The sequence below is a fragment of the Girardinichthys multiradiatus genome, chromosome Y (genome assembly GCF_021462225.1).
Source record: "Girardinichthys multiradiatus isolate DD_20200921_A chromosome Y, DD_fGirMul_XY1, whole genome shotgun sequence".
Taxonomy (NCBI): Eukaryota; Metazoa; Chordata; class Actinopteri; order Cyprinodontiformes; family Goodeidae; genus Girardinichthys; species Girardinichthys multiradiatus.
This window is the reverse complement of record NC_061818.1, coordinates 24,386,351-24,402,119: the sequence shown is the minus strand read 5'-3', so window position 1 is coordinate 24,402,119 and position 15,769 is coordinate 24,386,351. Positions and strand designations below refer to the sequence as shown.

General features: G+C 39.6%; 1 protein-coding gene across 5 annotated transcripts in view; it reads left to right on the top strand.

Moving 5' to 3' along the window:
* Positions 1-1,150: 1,150 nt before the first annotated feature.
* Positions 1,151-15,769, top strand: part of LOC124863898 (ras-related protein Rab-26-like) — a 95,043-nt gene continuing 80,424 nt past the window's right edge. The window contains exons 1-3 of one of the 5 annotated variants that reach the window (XM_047358449.1): positions 1,164-1,398; positions 1,458-1,685; positions 3,887-3,997. In XM_047358449.1, coding sequence (XP_047214405.1) covers positions 1,500-1,685; positions 3,887-3,997 — 297 coding nt within the window. In that variant the 5' untranslated portion in view covers positions 1,164-1,398; positions 1,458-1,499. Of the gene's footprint in view, positions 1,686-3,886; positions 3,998-15,769 lie in introns of all 5 variants that reach the window. The other 4 variants (XM_047358448.1, XM_047358451.1, XM_047358452.1 and 1 more) reach the window with 4 other exon arrangements.

Here is a 15,769-nt window from a genome sequence, read left to right as displayed (position 1 = left end):
CTGCCTAAACTGACAGGTCAAGCAAGGGAAGCATTTATCACAGAAGCAGGCAAGAGGCTCATTGTGGAGGAGGTACAGAGATCGGAGTTCAGGTGGTAGAATTTGTTTACAGAATTACTCTTGGTCTTGCACACACACTTTATGGAAGAATGGTCAGAGAATAGCCCGAAGACGTCCTGCTAAAACTTTGATACAAGATGTGTAGAGAGCAAAGCAAACATGTTGGAGAATGAAACTTTTGTGGTTGACATGTTTTTGTCTTCATGGTATTGGTGGTTGTAATGAAACAAAATGTGAAACACTTCGAGAGGTGTAAATATGTTTGCAAAAGACTGTAAGTGAACCCTGCATGGAATATAGTATACAGAGAGGAACGTTTAGAAGCTAATCAACTGACTTTATTATAGCTTTATGTTATTGCTCTAGTTGCACTTTGCTTTGGAAAATGACAAAATGTTTTTTAGTTCTTGTAAAACATATATTCAGTCTTGCCATACACTTAAATCGCCACATTTGACAACTCTAAACATACTATGCAATTGCAGTATGATCATGTAATTTTCTATTATACATTAGTGTAGCTACCTCTTGTGGCGTTTTCTTGAAATCGCAGTAAACATGCTCCACAGGTGGCAAATGTGTTTCAGTTGTTTTCTCCTAATTAATCGTTAATAAATACTAACGACTATTATTCCTCCTATTAGCCAGTTTTTTTGTTTGTTTGTTTGTTTGTTTTGTTTTTGTTTTTTGTAGTATGTCGACATCCTTGCCGTGAACTTCCAAAATTAAGCTGCTGATGGCTTAATACAATTTCTAAAAGAGGCTGTTTAAAACTTTTAATTCGATAGAAAAGAGGAATACAAGCACATATAGATTTTAAAATCTAAATATTAAATGTGGAATGTAATTAGGTTTTCAAAGTAATAGATTACTTGCAGTTTGTTTTGATTTTTATAGATATCACTCTTAAATTAAAACATCGGCTACAAGCAAAGAGAGCATTTCAGCACCAAGGACAGTGATGCATTGTTTCAGCAATGTCATCAATCAGTGTCATTGATGATATGTAGACTCCAGTGTCTCTATCCTAACCGGCACATCTCTTAACTCTAAGCGTGTTCTGGGTTTCAATTTTAACCAGTTGTTTTCAGTTTTGATGTGCCGTGAAGGTGAAGTTTTCTGCTGCATCACATGTGCTCGTTGCTGCAAATGCGCTCAGCACCGAAGCTGCTGTCCTGAAACCAGAAGGAGCAGGAACCTGCAGAAGAAGCAGCCAGGGTGCGCTACGTTTTCACTCCTACTTTGAAAAGCAGCGAATTGTGAACAAATATGCGTTCAACGCACAGGTGAACGAACAGATTCTGCTTCTGCACTGCTGCAACTTTTCACATCCCATTTCGCGTGGATTTGGTTGTTTTTTTGTGGGGGTGGGGGTTTGGGTTGTAGTTTGAGATTGCCGAGAGAGATAACGCGGTAGTTTAAACCTTTTTGGGAAAGCGATGTCTCGCAAGAAGGCAGCCAAAGGCAAAGCCACAAACAGCAGCCCGTCAGCTGGCAGCCCCGCCGGGAAAGGCTCCGGAAAAACTGCGAGGAGCAGCTCGAGCATTGTCCAGATGAACGGCGAAGTCCATCCCATCAGACCTTCCATCAGCAACAGCAACGAGTTTTATGACATCGCTTTCAAGGTAAGGAACAACGCTGGCTCGGGTAAGAGCAAATTACTTTATGTCAGTCATTTTGATGAAAAGAAAAAAGGGTGAGGGACAATTTAATAACACTGGTGTGTCGACTTCATCAGACAAGTCTACACTTTTTTCTCATAAATATTAAATGTTGTTGAACTGACTAATATTTACACGATATAATTTCCTGTTTTGATTATCGAAAATTTTAAAATGGATAAAATATAGCAAGAAAATGTTTTTGTCATTCGGATTATACAACTAGTTTTGCCCTCCAGGTTGTGTACACAATAAGTAATTGTTGCATGGTTTCATGCTCAGAGCACGTATGTGAGTGGAAAGCTGCCACTTCACAGGAACACAAACTCAGATTCACACCCACAGATTATCATTGTCTGCCTTAGAAACGCTTTAAGTCTGCCACCTACTTCGTGTTTTTGAAGCCACAGTTTGAAGCAAGTGCAACAATGTCCTTGTTTTGCTCGTTTACAAAGTACTGTGCCTTGCGAACCTATTCATACCAATTAAACCTTTCCACATTAAGTCTAAAACCACGGACTTTGGTGTATTGTATTTGGCCTTTTATGTGAATGACCAACATAAAGTAGAGCATATGTGTAATGCTGAAGGAAATGATACATGGTTTTCACTTTTTTTTTTTCAAATAATAATCTGAAAATTGTGGTTTGCATACAGTACAGACCAAACGTTTGGACACACCTTCTCATTCAAGGAGTTGTCTTTATTTTCATGACTATGAATATTGTAGCTTCACACTGAAGGCATCAAAACTATGAATTAACATGTGGAATTATATACTGAACAAAAAAGTGTGAAACAACTGAAAATATGTCTTATATTCTAGGTTCTTCAAAGTAGGCACCATTTCAGGTGACGACCTCTTGAAGCTCATCAACAGAATGCCAAGAGTGTGCAGAGCAGTAATCAAAGCAAAAGGTGGCTACTTTGAAGAACCTAGAATATAAGACATATTTTCAGTTGTTTCAAAATTTTTTTTTCAATATATAATTCCACATGTGTTAATTCATAGTTTTGATGCCTCCAGTGTGAAGCTACAATATTCATAGTCATGAAAATAAAGACAACTCTTTGAATGAGAAGGTGTGTCCAAACGTTTGGTCTGTACTGTATGTGTTTAGTCCCGCTGAATCAGTTCCTTGGAAAACCTTATTTTGCACAGCATAACACTGCTATCACCATGTTTCGTCTCTCTGAAGCCTTCACAGAACAGCTAAATTGATTAAAAGAGAGTCAATTCCACACAGGTGGGCTCTGTGACTTCTGAATTAAAATGGCTCCACTGGATTTTATTTAGGGCTATCAGCTTAAAGGGGAGTGAATACATGCACATGCCACTTTTAAGATTTTAATTGTAAAAAACTTTGCATAATTTTCCTTCTGTTTTCTTATATTGTACTACTTTGTGTGGGTTTGTTACAAGATCCAAATAAACTATGATGACCTTTCCAGTTGTAACCTGTTAAAAGTGGAGTTAAAGGGGAGGAATGCTGTTCCAAGGCACTGTATGTCTCTTTGTTACCATTGTCCTGGTACCATCAGTCCTGGTCACTGATGGATCTGATTAAAATTACACAAATATTAAAAAGAATAAAAGCACTGGTTAAAAATAGCACAACACAATAACAATACCAAAGGGTGAGATTTTCACCTGCTTCTAAAGTTGTGCATCTGCTGAGTGATCCTGTTCTTTGCATCCATTCACTCTGCTTCCTCTGTCTTTCATCTCATGTCTGCATCCTCTCTGGACCCAGGAGCCACTTTTGATATCCATATCTGGGTCCCACAGTCCCTCAGCTAACCTGATAACTGTAATCACATAAAACCTTTAATCCAATCACTGCTCTGAATAAAACCATGTGTAGCCTTCTGTGGCAAAGAAGCACAGTAATGTATGTTTGTTCTACATGCGAGAACACACTCACAGGAAGGATGTAAGAACATCCACTGGTCACAGACTTGGTCATGTTTGCCCTCTACACTGACCAAACACAGAAATACAGAGGAACTGCAGCCTTTTCATGCCCATATGTAGGATTGTCTTCTCTTTTTTGACTGGATATATTTATTATTATTTATTATTATTCAGTGGAGTGGCTCAACACTTGCCACTAATTGTCAGTCCTTCGAAGATGACTTTTCGGCTTATGTGTTTTATCGTGCAGGTTATGCTTGTTGGAGACTCCGGTGTTGGGAAAACCTGTCTACTTGTCCGTTTCAAAGACGGGGCTTTCCTTGCCGGCAGCTTCATCTCCACTGTGGGAATCGACTTTAGGGTGAGTTCGAATCAATGGGCCGAGAAAGCAATCACAAATTCCCCCACAAGCAATACATGTGCTTTCATATTTTTCATGTTTAGCACCCTTAGTGAAACAGGGCCAGTGTCTAATAGGATTCTTTTTAGAGCCATTCTGTGTCTTTAAAGCCCAAGAGCTTTGAGTATTTCCTGTGCCAGAAGATAGATATTGATTTCTTAAATTAGTTTGACATGTTTTAGTTTTCCAGCCTATTTGGGTGATTATGGTGTCTATCATGTACCAGTTTTGTGGACATTGATGGGCAGCTAGGAGAGAATGGGTCCATTTTTTATGAGACTTAAAAAGAAATCAATACATCATAAATTGCATCTGTTTTTATTTCATTAACTGAAATGCCCAAGGATAAGCATTCTCATTCACACACAAACATCAGCTCATCTCAATAAATTAGAATATCATTTATCATAAAAAAGTTGATTTCTCACATGTTATTCAGTTTATTCAGTTCCAAAAGTAAAACTTATACACTAGTTAGATTCCTCAATACATTTGAAGGGTTATTTCTGTTAATTCTGATAAATTTAGGTTGCTGCAAATTAAAACCCAGATTTCAGTTTCTTGGAAATTTTGAATACATAAGATCAATGAAAAGTGATTAAACACAGACATTTTTGTGACCTATACAATTATTGGGGAGCTTTCTGACTTGCAGACAGAAAGGTAGGAATTGCTAAAGAGCATGGCAGCTCATAATGAGCTGTTTGCAATGATTAATGAAACTTAACTGGAAGGAAAAAGTGTGGTAAAAAAAAAATACAAAAGCAACAGGGATAATTGCACCCTTTAGATGATTATGAAGCAAAGCCAACTTAAAAGTTTGAAGGGGGATTCACACGTCATGGACTGCAGCTGGACTTCCATGCTCACCACATATAGACGTATCCAGGACATAGGCTATGGATTGTCGCATTCCTGGTATTAAGCCACTCCTGTGCAAGAAGGAACTAAAGAGAAAGAGAACTGGAATGCTGTTCAGTTGTCCAAGGTCCTATTTTGAAATAAGTTTTACATTTCATTTAGAAATCAAAGTCCCAAAGTCTGGAGGAAGAGGGGAGAGGGGCAGAATCCAAGCTGCTTGAGGTCCAGTGTGACATTTCTACAGTCAGTGATAATTTGAGGGACCGTGTGTTTCACCAGTGTTGGTCATCTGTATTTTATCAAGTCCAAAGTCCAAGCAGCCATCCAGCAGGATATTTTACAGCACTTAATAGTTCACTTTGCTGACAAGCTTTATGGAGATGCTGGTTTTATTTTCCAGCAGAACTTGGCACCTATCCATACTGCATTAAATACTAATACCTGCTTTAATGACCATGTTATCGCTGCGCTTGACTGGCCAACAAGCATGCCTGACCATATAGGGAATCCACAGGTTATTGTCAAAAGAAAGATTAAAGACACCAGAGACAACAATGCGAAAGAGCTGAAGATGGCTATTAAAGCAACTTGGGCTTCCTTACCGTCTCCACAGGCTGATCCATGTCACGCCACATTGATGAAGTAATTTATCCAAAAGACTAAGCTATAATTATAACAATGAATCGAAATAAATGCTTGAAATATAACACTATAGTGTAGTGAATCTGTTTAATAAACTGTTTCCTTTTTTGGAGTGCATTTATAAAGCAAATTAACTTTTCAGTGGTATTATAATTATTGAGAGCCACCTGTAGTGGATTTTATCTGTCCCATGAAAATACATTGTATTGCTATCCTAAAGGCAATCCCTTCTTCTGTGGATTTATTGCTACACCCTCTGACTGATTTAGCTTCACAGATTTAGGCTTGCACTATTATTATTCTGTCCAGTTTGTACATTTTTAAATTATTTTAAAACCGCCCTACTCATATATTTATTTAAATCGGAGGATGGTATTCTCATTACCTCTACAGTATTATTTATTATGCCCTTACTGTCTTTTTGACTCTTATCATAATCCTTATTTTTTACCTTATCTGCATACTTCATTTGCCTTTCTGGTAGACCTGAATATTCCCATTGAAGAACAATGAAAGATATCTCTATTCAATTCTATTCTGATTTACAGTTTAATAGAAAAAAACTGCATAAGAGTTGAGAGTGCACAATAATAGATATCATCTTGTCAGGCTCCACATTATTCACATTGCAATCTGAAAAGTCATCAGCTGCAAAATAATGACTTTGCCTTGACCAATATCTCTGCGCTCCTTGTGCCGGCAGTAGAAATCTTCATGATAGATGGAAAAAGACTTCCTGTTGCATGCATTGGTCATTCTTTTAATCTAAAATGTGGGGAATAAAATACTTAAAGAAAAAAGCTAAAAAAAAGATTGAACTTGTCAGCACATTACTGCTGGTTTTAAAACTAAATATTTCCAACTACACATGATTGGTTACAAATGGAAACCAAATTGCTTCCTATATCAAGAAACTAAAAACATAAAAAACAATCCTGCATCTACAGTTGGTTTGTTGTAGTATTTTGGCCCATTTTTGGTGACTGTGGCTCAGTGTGGATAAGCGGTCATTTGGCAATTTGTTGATAGAGAATTCAAATCCAGTTCCCCTCCACCACATGTTGAAGCATCTTTGGGCAAGATACTGATGCCCATGTTGCCCACCAATCTGTGAATCGGTCTGTGAATGAGCGAATGTCACTGTAGTGCAAAAACTGTCTGAATGGTCAAAAGACTAAAAGAAGCTATAGAAATGCAATTTACATTGTGTAAAAAATAAGATTTTTTTTTCTTTGCCCATTTCTCTTTGGTGCTTTCCAAAATGAAAAAAGACAAATATACCATTTAGATTAGACCAATGCGCCTTCATCTTCATAGGTAAGAAAACTGCTACATAAAATAGCTCCTTGTTCTAACTGGCTTGCATTTTCAGTCATAATGTCAGTGATTTAAAACTATTAGATCTGTGAATACTACATGGAAACCTCTCCTGTTCTACAATCACAAACATGAAAATGTGAATTTAGTTAAATTAGAGTCTTAAACTAGAACCATGTGCTTAGATCAGATTAGACATGTCAAACACTCTCACTGGCTTGTTTAAAAAAAGGAAACATATGTGGAAAAGCACCCTGGTATGGTATAATAAAATTATCTTCATTGGGTCATTCATATGGAAAGACCCTAAACATATGGCCAAGTCAATACAAATAGGATTCACAAAAAATCCAATCAACCTTCTTTGATTGCCTTCTCATGCTCCAGACTCAGAGGTCAACTGCACAATAGGCCACATCTGTTTTAAAGGCACAATGGAGACCTATATTAACAAGTTTATTTTAAGTAGCAGTATGTACCATTTTATGACATCTGATGGGAAAAATCAAAATTGCTACCCACGTACTACCCATTAATTACTAACTGTAAATTTATAGGATAAACTACCACAACATATTTTAGAGGAGGCATCTGGGAGTATTTGGAGTTATAGACCCTTAGAAATCTAACTTTTTGTAAACACATTACATACTCTCATTAGACTGAGCTGAAATAATCATACAGATGACCTTCCTTAGATTTTTAAGCAATGTGGTATGTTTCTGACCATGAAGTAGTTATAAAGATGTTTATTTAGAGGTGTGTCAATGCATGTCATATAATGCAATTTAAAGTAATGATCTTTTTTCTGCCACTGTTGTTTAGAATGCAATATGCTTTAAAATTGACACATTATTTTTATTATTTTTCCTTCAAAGGAGTGCTTGTCAGTTGATGTTGAGCACAAACTAGCTCCAAACAGTTATCTTCATTTCAAAAGATATTTTACTCTGAAATAAAAAAAAATAGTGCAATCTTTTGTTTTTAATGGTCACCTAATGACATGTGGCAAACAATGAGCAGTTGTCTATGAGCTAAGCTCTCAAACTGACTCAGAAGAGAGTGGGTAAAATGATGGACTAACAGATTAAGAGCACAGAGCCATCAGAGAAGATGTGTTTCAGCCAAATGCTAATTTTCCAGGAAACATTGTTTGTTATGTCTCCATGGACCTACTGTAGAGACACTCCAGATAACTTATTTTGCTTGCTTGCCAAGTTGTTTCTGAATCCAGAGATGAACCTCAAGATGTCCAGACTGTACTTCCCATTCAGTGAGGCTTTCCAACTGAGTTTTGTAGAACCTCATAGTCTCACAGGCTGGGAGATTCTGTCAGGTGAGGAAGACAGAACATGGTTGCAGCCAGTGCCAACAAACCCTCCAGCTGACAGAGAAAGGGCCTAGAACTGACAGACCCTAAAGCAGAACCCCAACTTAGTTCTAATAAAGTAATCAGCAATCTGATGAAATCATAGGTGCTCTCTTGTACTGTTTTCTAAATGTGGTCGTTCTGCATGGAAATTAACAGACCAAAATACCTTCCTCCTGTTGAATTACTACAATTTCTGTCTAATAAACATTTCCTTTAACAAACTGTTGATAGATTAAATGAAATTGGACTTTGAGAAAAAAGTTGATTTAGGTTTTAAAGTTTGGAAAGGTAAATTAAATCCAAGGTCCTTATACTCTGTTGAAGCACATTTGCCACCTGTTTCTGTTAAACTGAAGTATCTGAGCCCTGCGTGGCCCTATGTGTGGGTTGGATGTGTTTGTGGGAGGATGAGCAGTTGGTTTATTTACTTATGTAACACCTGGCATAACACTCACACATTTAGGTCTATCTCTGCCTGTGACATTTTCTACTAATGATGATAAAGTAAAAAACTCATAGCTCTTACTGCTTACTCTGCTCTTTTGTCTTTTTGGCTGATCATTTAATTGGAGTGTGGTACATAACTGCTTTGCTCAAGGCTCCAGCTCTTGTATGCTCAGTTTTGGTAAATGGGTTTAATATTTCCACACAAGTTGAAAAGATCTCACTGAACTTATGAGGTATTTTTCGACCTGTTTTAGTTTACAACATTTACACAGAAGATGTTTTTGTTTCTTTTTCTTGGAGCGTCTACAGAGATTGTGTGACAGGGGGGTGATGGTTATTTTCAGGAAAGCCAGTTTTGAATGCTTTTGTTTTGGAACGCAACACAATTATCTGCTTTGCACTGGGATTTCATCTGCTTCCCACTTCAAAGCTGCAGCAACCATGTTTCTGTCCTTTTTACTGTACTTTCATGTCATTTAAATCTCAGCATGTTATCAGGATTATAGAGCTGCTTTGGTGCACTGGTTTGCTTAACCTGAAGCAAATCTCAGTGCAGTTTTCCATTTTCATTTATATTTATAAAAATATTCCTTTGAATCTAATTATGGCAGAGGCAGTGGGAGTATATCAATGATAAGCGACTGTACGTAAATGTTATGATATGAATGAAATTAATTACATGCAAATTCTTCTCTAAAGCTGCCTAATGAATCAAACATTGAGACAATGCTAATATTCTAGATATTATCTTTGGTTTCCAGAGAATGTGTAATTATGTTAATTTTATATTTCTCCAACCCACACCACCACTCTACTGCATGTATAATATTAATTGGAACCGGTAGATAAAACAAGTTCAGTTATGACAGTAATTCACCTTTTTATCTTTCTTTTAAATTTGAAAGCACAAAACAACAACGATGTAAAATGAGTGATATAGCATAGGATTACATTTTCAAACTATATGAATAAGAATATGACAATTTTCAAAGAATTTATTTATATCATAAATTGCCATAGTAGCTGTGTTTTAGATCTGGGAGCAGACTTCACTGTTATGACCCTTAAAAAATGGCTCTGCTTCTACTTCAAACTCCTGTCCTAATTCTGGCATCCAAGAGTCTTAATTTGAAAATAACATAAGAAGACTTTGAAAACAATGTTCAAAACTGAAGATTAACTTGAAGAAACAAAGATCTATAGAAATTAATTAGGAAGAGCTTAGGAAAGATAGTTTAAATGCCAGAGAGGTTTTAGACACTACTATATTCTTTTTTGCTTGCCTTTCATGAAAACCACAAAAAAATATATAATAGTTTTATCTAGATTTTTTTTTTACTTTCAGATTTGGTCAGACTCAAAAATAGGTCAGTGTAAAAAAATTGGCTTTCAGGGATTCCATCAATAGTAGATCACATGACTTGTATGAAAGTAAAGAAATGTTTTTGTGAAAAAAACAGTCAGATATTACCTTAATATTTACATGCATTTTGTAAGTTGTTTTGTGATTGTGTCTTACCTAACTCAATAACCAATTGATGTTTTGTTGTTTTGTTCTTTTATAGTGACTGGGATTATCATTTATTTTCTAAAGGTCTGTAGCAACATAAAATCTTGAGCATTGAATTTGAAAATTAATTAATGACTAGGGTTATTACTGCGTGCCGCGCTGTGCTTTGGACTCTCCCATGGTTGGTTGTTCTGAGTTACATAGACAGCAGCAAACACAAGCAACCAATAAAGATTTAAATTTGTGCAAGTCTTTCAAGTTTTTTTCAAGTGTCACTGTTTGACTGCATTCATATACCCTTTAAAATAAAAAATATTTCTTATTTCTTTGCTTCCTTCTTCCTTTGTTTCAAATGAAACTATTTCAGGAAGCTTGTAATTGTGAATACTCAACTGAATTAAAGTTGAAAACTACAATGCCATTCATTTTCCTGTTTAACACATAGAGGTTTAGTTTATGTGTGAATTTCCAAAAAGCCATGTCTGAATCAAATGCCACATCTTAATCTCAGTAATTATCCCTCCTGGATGGTGATATGTCACAAGAGCTCATCTAGTGTTGGCTCACAATTTATATCAAAATACCTAACCCTGCTTCATTAAATAACACATTTCCAGTCTTAACATGTCCATACAGGCTGGGTATACAAATGAGTCTTTGAAACACTGATTTACATGTTCAGAATTTAATGTTGAATGACCTGAATAATAATCTACAAAACTGAATTTCTAATATTATTGTTGTCATTCTTTCTTCTGCCTCTTCCTTCCTTTGTTCGGTTTTAGTCCCTTTCTGTATGCACCATCACTGCTTTTCTTCTTTGTCCTTGTAAGTTGTGACTTGAAAATCAATCTTGGAGAACATCCTGACTTCTAAAAGGTCCCTGAAGGACAGAGTTTCAAGTAGTGAATTGGCTTGTCAGGGAAATACAAGCGACAGTGCAAAGATGTATCACTTCGAAAAGACTTATTGTTTTTGTCAAAGTCAAAAAATGTGCAGTGTTGTAACATAGCGCAGAAAAGATTGTTATACCGTGTTGTTAATTTGTCAGTGATCTTAATATTCTGCAAGCTTTGACAAAACAATATGCACGGTGATGCAGAGTAGCTACAAGTCATATTTTATTCATTAAGGTTTACCTCTGTCTTATAATGCTAAATATCTGTTCCTTTAGCTAAGTTATTTTCTTGCTTTGTCCAGCACCTTAACCAATACAAAGAACCTACAATCAACATCAATAAAAAAAACCTAATAAAAAATCAATAAAAAGGAGAAAAATAAAAAATTGTTTTATTTTGTTCCACTGCTTCTGAACCACATGCAATTTTAAAATAGCATGCAAGTATTATTTAAATAAAACTAATGCTTTGCTAATTCTATGTAATTTGTATAGCCCTGATCCAGCATATTTGCATAATCATAGGTAAACCGATGCTAAATCAGCGAAAATTACCATAGAATATTAAATGAGTGTAAAAAGAAATTATAATTTCAGTTTACTAAACAGAGACTTTAGCAGTACCTAAAAAGTGGGGGGAAATCACTCAAATAGAAATTTTGTTAAAATTTCCAATCCAAGGAAGAATAGTTTCTGTTTTCAACAACACTCTGAAACCAAGGACTTATGTTGCATAACAAACCCTCCTTGGATGTTTAATGATTTACTGGGAACGCTTGTTGAAGTGGCCAGTTTATAAAACAGATTTATGAGAGATGAATCACATCGAGCATACTAACTGATGCCATTATGCTTGTACCTGGTGATACAAAGACAACCGTTCTTTGAATGGTTTACCTTTACAGCAGATGGACTGAGTAAGGTGCAGGGATAGCAATGGAAAAATAGTCAGCAGCTGTTTATTCTGGGATGTGCTAAACTATCACAGTTTATGAAAAATTAGCAATCATCTCAATAAAGGCGACAATAAAATAACGTTTAATACCCATTCGTTCGTTCGTCGTTCGTCGTTCGTTCGTTCGTCGTCTTCCGCTTATCCAGGACCGGGTCGCGGGGGCAGCAGACTCAGCAGAGACGCCCAGACGTCCCACTCTCCAGACACCTCCTCCAGCTCCTCCAGGGGGAGCCCAAGGCGTTCCCAGGCCAGCCGAGAGACATAGTCCCTCCAGCGTGTCCTGGGCCGTTCCCTGGGCCTCCTCCCGGTGGGACGTGCCTGGAACACCTCCCGAGGAAGGCGTCCAGGAGGCATCCGGTATAGATGCCCGAGCCACCTCAACTGGCTCCTCTCAATGTGGAGGAGCAGCGGCTCTACTCCGAGCTCCTCCCGGATGGCCGAGCTCCTCACCCTATCTCTAAGGGAGTGCCCGGCCACCCTACGGAGGAAGCTCATTTCAGCCGCTTGTATCCGTGATCTCGTTCTTTCGGTCATGACCCAAAGTTCATGGCCATAGGTGAGGGTAGGAACGTAGACCGACCAGTAAATTGAGAGCTTTGCTTTTCGGCTCAGCTCTCTCTTCACCACAACGGACCGGCACAGCGTCCCCATTACTGTGGCAGCTGCACCGATCCGTCTGTCGATCTCCCGCTCCATTCTTCCCTCACTCGTGAACAAGACCCCGAGATACTTAAACTCCTCCACTTGAGGCAGGAACTCCCCTCCAACCTGAAGAGGACAAGCCACCCTTTTCCGGTCGAGTACCATGGCCTCGGACTTGGAGGAGCTGATCCTCATCCCAGCCGCTTCACACTCGGCTGCGAACCGCCACAGCGCATGCTGTAGGTCTTGGCTAGAGGGGGCCAGCTGGACCACGTCATCCGCAAAAAGAAGAGACGAAATCCACTGGTCCCCAAACCAGACCCCCTCCGGCGCTTGGCTGCGTCTAGAAATCCTGTCCATAAAAGTTATGAACAGGACCAGCGACAAAGGGCAGCCCTGCCGGAGTCCAACATGCACTGGGAACAGGTCCGACTTAGTGCCAGCAATGCGGACCAAACTCCTGCTCCGCTCGTACAGGGACCGGATGGCCCCTAATAAAGGGCCCCCGATTCCATACTCCTGGAGCACCCCCCACAGGGCATCACGAGGGACACAGTCGAATGCCTTCTCCAGGTCCACAAAACACATGTGAACCGGTTGGGCAAACTCCCATGAACCCTCGAGCACCCTGTAGAGGGTATAGAGCTGGTCCAGTGTTCCACGGCTGGGACGAAAACCACACTGCTCCTCCTGAAGCCGAGGTTCGACTATCGGTCGGACTCTCCTCTCCAATACCCTGGCGTAGGCCTTACCAGGGAGGCTGAGGAGTGTGATCCCCCTGTAGTTGGAACACACCCTCCGGTCCCCCTTCTTTATAAGAAGGGGGACGCAATTTTGAAGAGGCGTGTCAACCATGACAGCCCTACAACATCCAGACACTTGAGGTACTCAGGGCGGATCTCATCCACCCCCGAAGCCTTGCCACCGCGGAGCTTTTTAACCACCTCGGTGACTTCAGCCTGGGTGATGAAAGAGTCCAACCCCGAGTCCCCAGCCTCTGTTTCCACCACGGAATGCGTGATGGCAGGATTGAGGAGATCCTCGAAGTACTCCTTCCACCGCCCGATAATGTCCTCAGTCGAGGTCAGCAGTCTCCCGCCCCCACTATAAACAGTGTTGGCAAAGCACTGCTTCCCCCTCCTGAGGCGCCGGACGGTTTGCCAGAATCGCTTCGAGGCCAACCGGTAGTCCTTCTCCATGGCCTCACCGAACTCTTCCCAGGCCCGAGTTTTTGCCTCTGCCACAGCCCAGGCCGCAGCACGCTTGGCCTCACGGTACCCGTCAGCCGCCTCAGGAGTCCCACAAGCCAACCACAGCCGATAGGACTCCTTCTTCAGCTTAACAGCATCCCTTACTGCCGGTGTCCACCACCGGGTTCTGGGATTGCCGCCACGACAGGCACCGCAGACCTTACGGCCGCAGCTATGGGCAGCAGCATCGACAATAGATGCAGAGAACATGGTCCACTCGGACTCTATGTCTCCAACATCCCCCGGGATCTGGTCGAAGCTCTCCCGGAGGTGGGAGTTGAATACATCCCTGGCCGAGGGCTCCGCCAGGCGTTCCCAGCAGACCCTCACTATGCGCTTGGGCCTGCCGAGTCTGTCCGGCTTTCTCCTCCTCCAGCGGATCCAACTCACCACCAGGTGATGATCAGTGGACAGCTCAGCCCCTCTCTTCACCCAAGTGTCCAAAACATGCGGCCGAAGGTCTGATGATACGACAACGTATTATCTATGGGTATTAAACGTAAACGTTGTTTGTTGACGTTTAATACCCATAGAAGATCAATTCCCTCTTCTCATTAAACTTGTTTATCTGACTCTGACCCTGCATGCCACTTGTTGAACTTTAACTAAAAGGCACACCTATGATGTATGTAAAGGCATATTTCTATTTTAATCACAACAGGGGAGTTTACCATGTAATATGCATCTCCCTTGATTCATATATCCTCTGATGTTGTTTTTGGCTGCACTTCGTATGTATGTGGGGGTAGGAGCTATGATTCAGGCAACCACTAAAACTTCCCGTGGTGTTTTTAAAAATTTCAAAATGCAATTAATTTCTCACTGTTGCAATAAATACAGCTTCTTCTTCCTGCATGAAAACACTCTGGGCAGTACATATGAAAAATTCTCACTGTTGTGTTTTAAAATCTGCTTTTAAATCAAGGCTTCTGTGGCTCAGGTGGTAGGAGTTTGTCCTGTAATTGGTGGGTTGCTGGTTTGAACCCCCACTCTGTCCATCTCAGCTGTTGTGTTCTTGGGCAAGACCTGACATGCCTGCTGATGGTGGTCAGAGGGCTCAGTGGTATAGCAGCCACTGTCAGTCTGCCACAGGGCAGCTGGGGCTACATTGTAGCTTACCACTGTGAATGGGTGAATGACTGATTGTTGTGAAAAGGACTTGATAAAGCACCATTTAAATCAACAGTTAACTCTGAAATAAATACCTGCTGTTATTACCATGTATTCCTATGCAACAGTAATTTTAATAATGAAGTGATACAAAAAGAAATGGATATCTACTTTACACTCAAATCATGACATGGAATACATGGGCTGCAAGTGTGGTTAAAACTATCTCCAACATGTTTTAAAGCACCTGTTGTGATCCTTAGTCTGTGTTTTTGGGGGTTTCTTTTATGTCTCTTTTTCCCTCATTTCTCTGTTGTTTATGTTCTCTAGTTGTTGCCATTTTAATTCATCCCTTGTGCAATAGTTTCTTAGTTTTTTTTTTACATCTTCTTTGTTCATTTAAATTATTTCTGTAAGATCTCTCTTAGATTTTTCCCCTGGGTGTTATTTGCTTCTCTATTCAGCTCCTCTGTGTTAATTAGTCTCCTACCCTCAACTCCTCTGCCTTCCATCTGCCTCACCTGATTACTCTCACCTGCACTCTATGCCTTTCTCCACACTTCCCTTGGTATTTAAGCTTTCTTATTCTTTTTACCTACAGGTGGATTCTTCTGTTGTTATACGCAATATTTTGTTTTAAATCATGCCAGTTGTTATCCATCGTATTCCATGCCCTGTTCCTCTGATGCAGTTCTGGAAGTTTGCCTTTGTTATTAAATATTCTCAGCT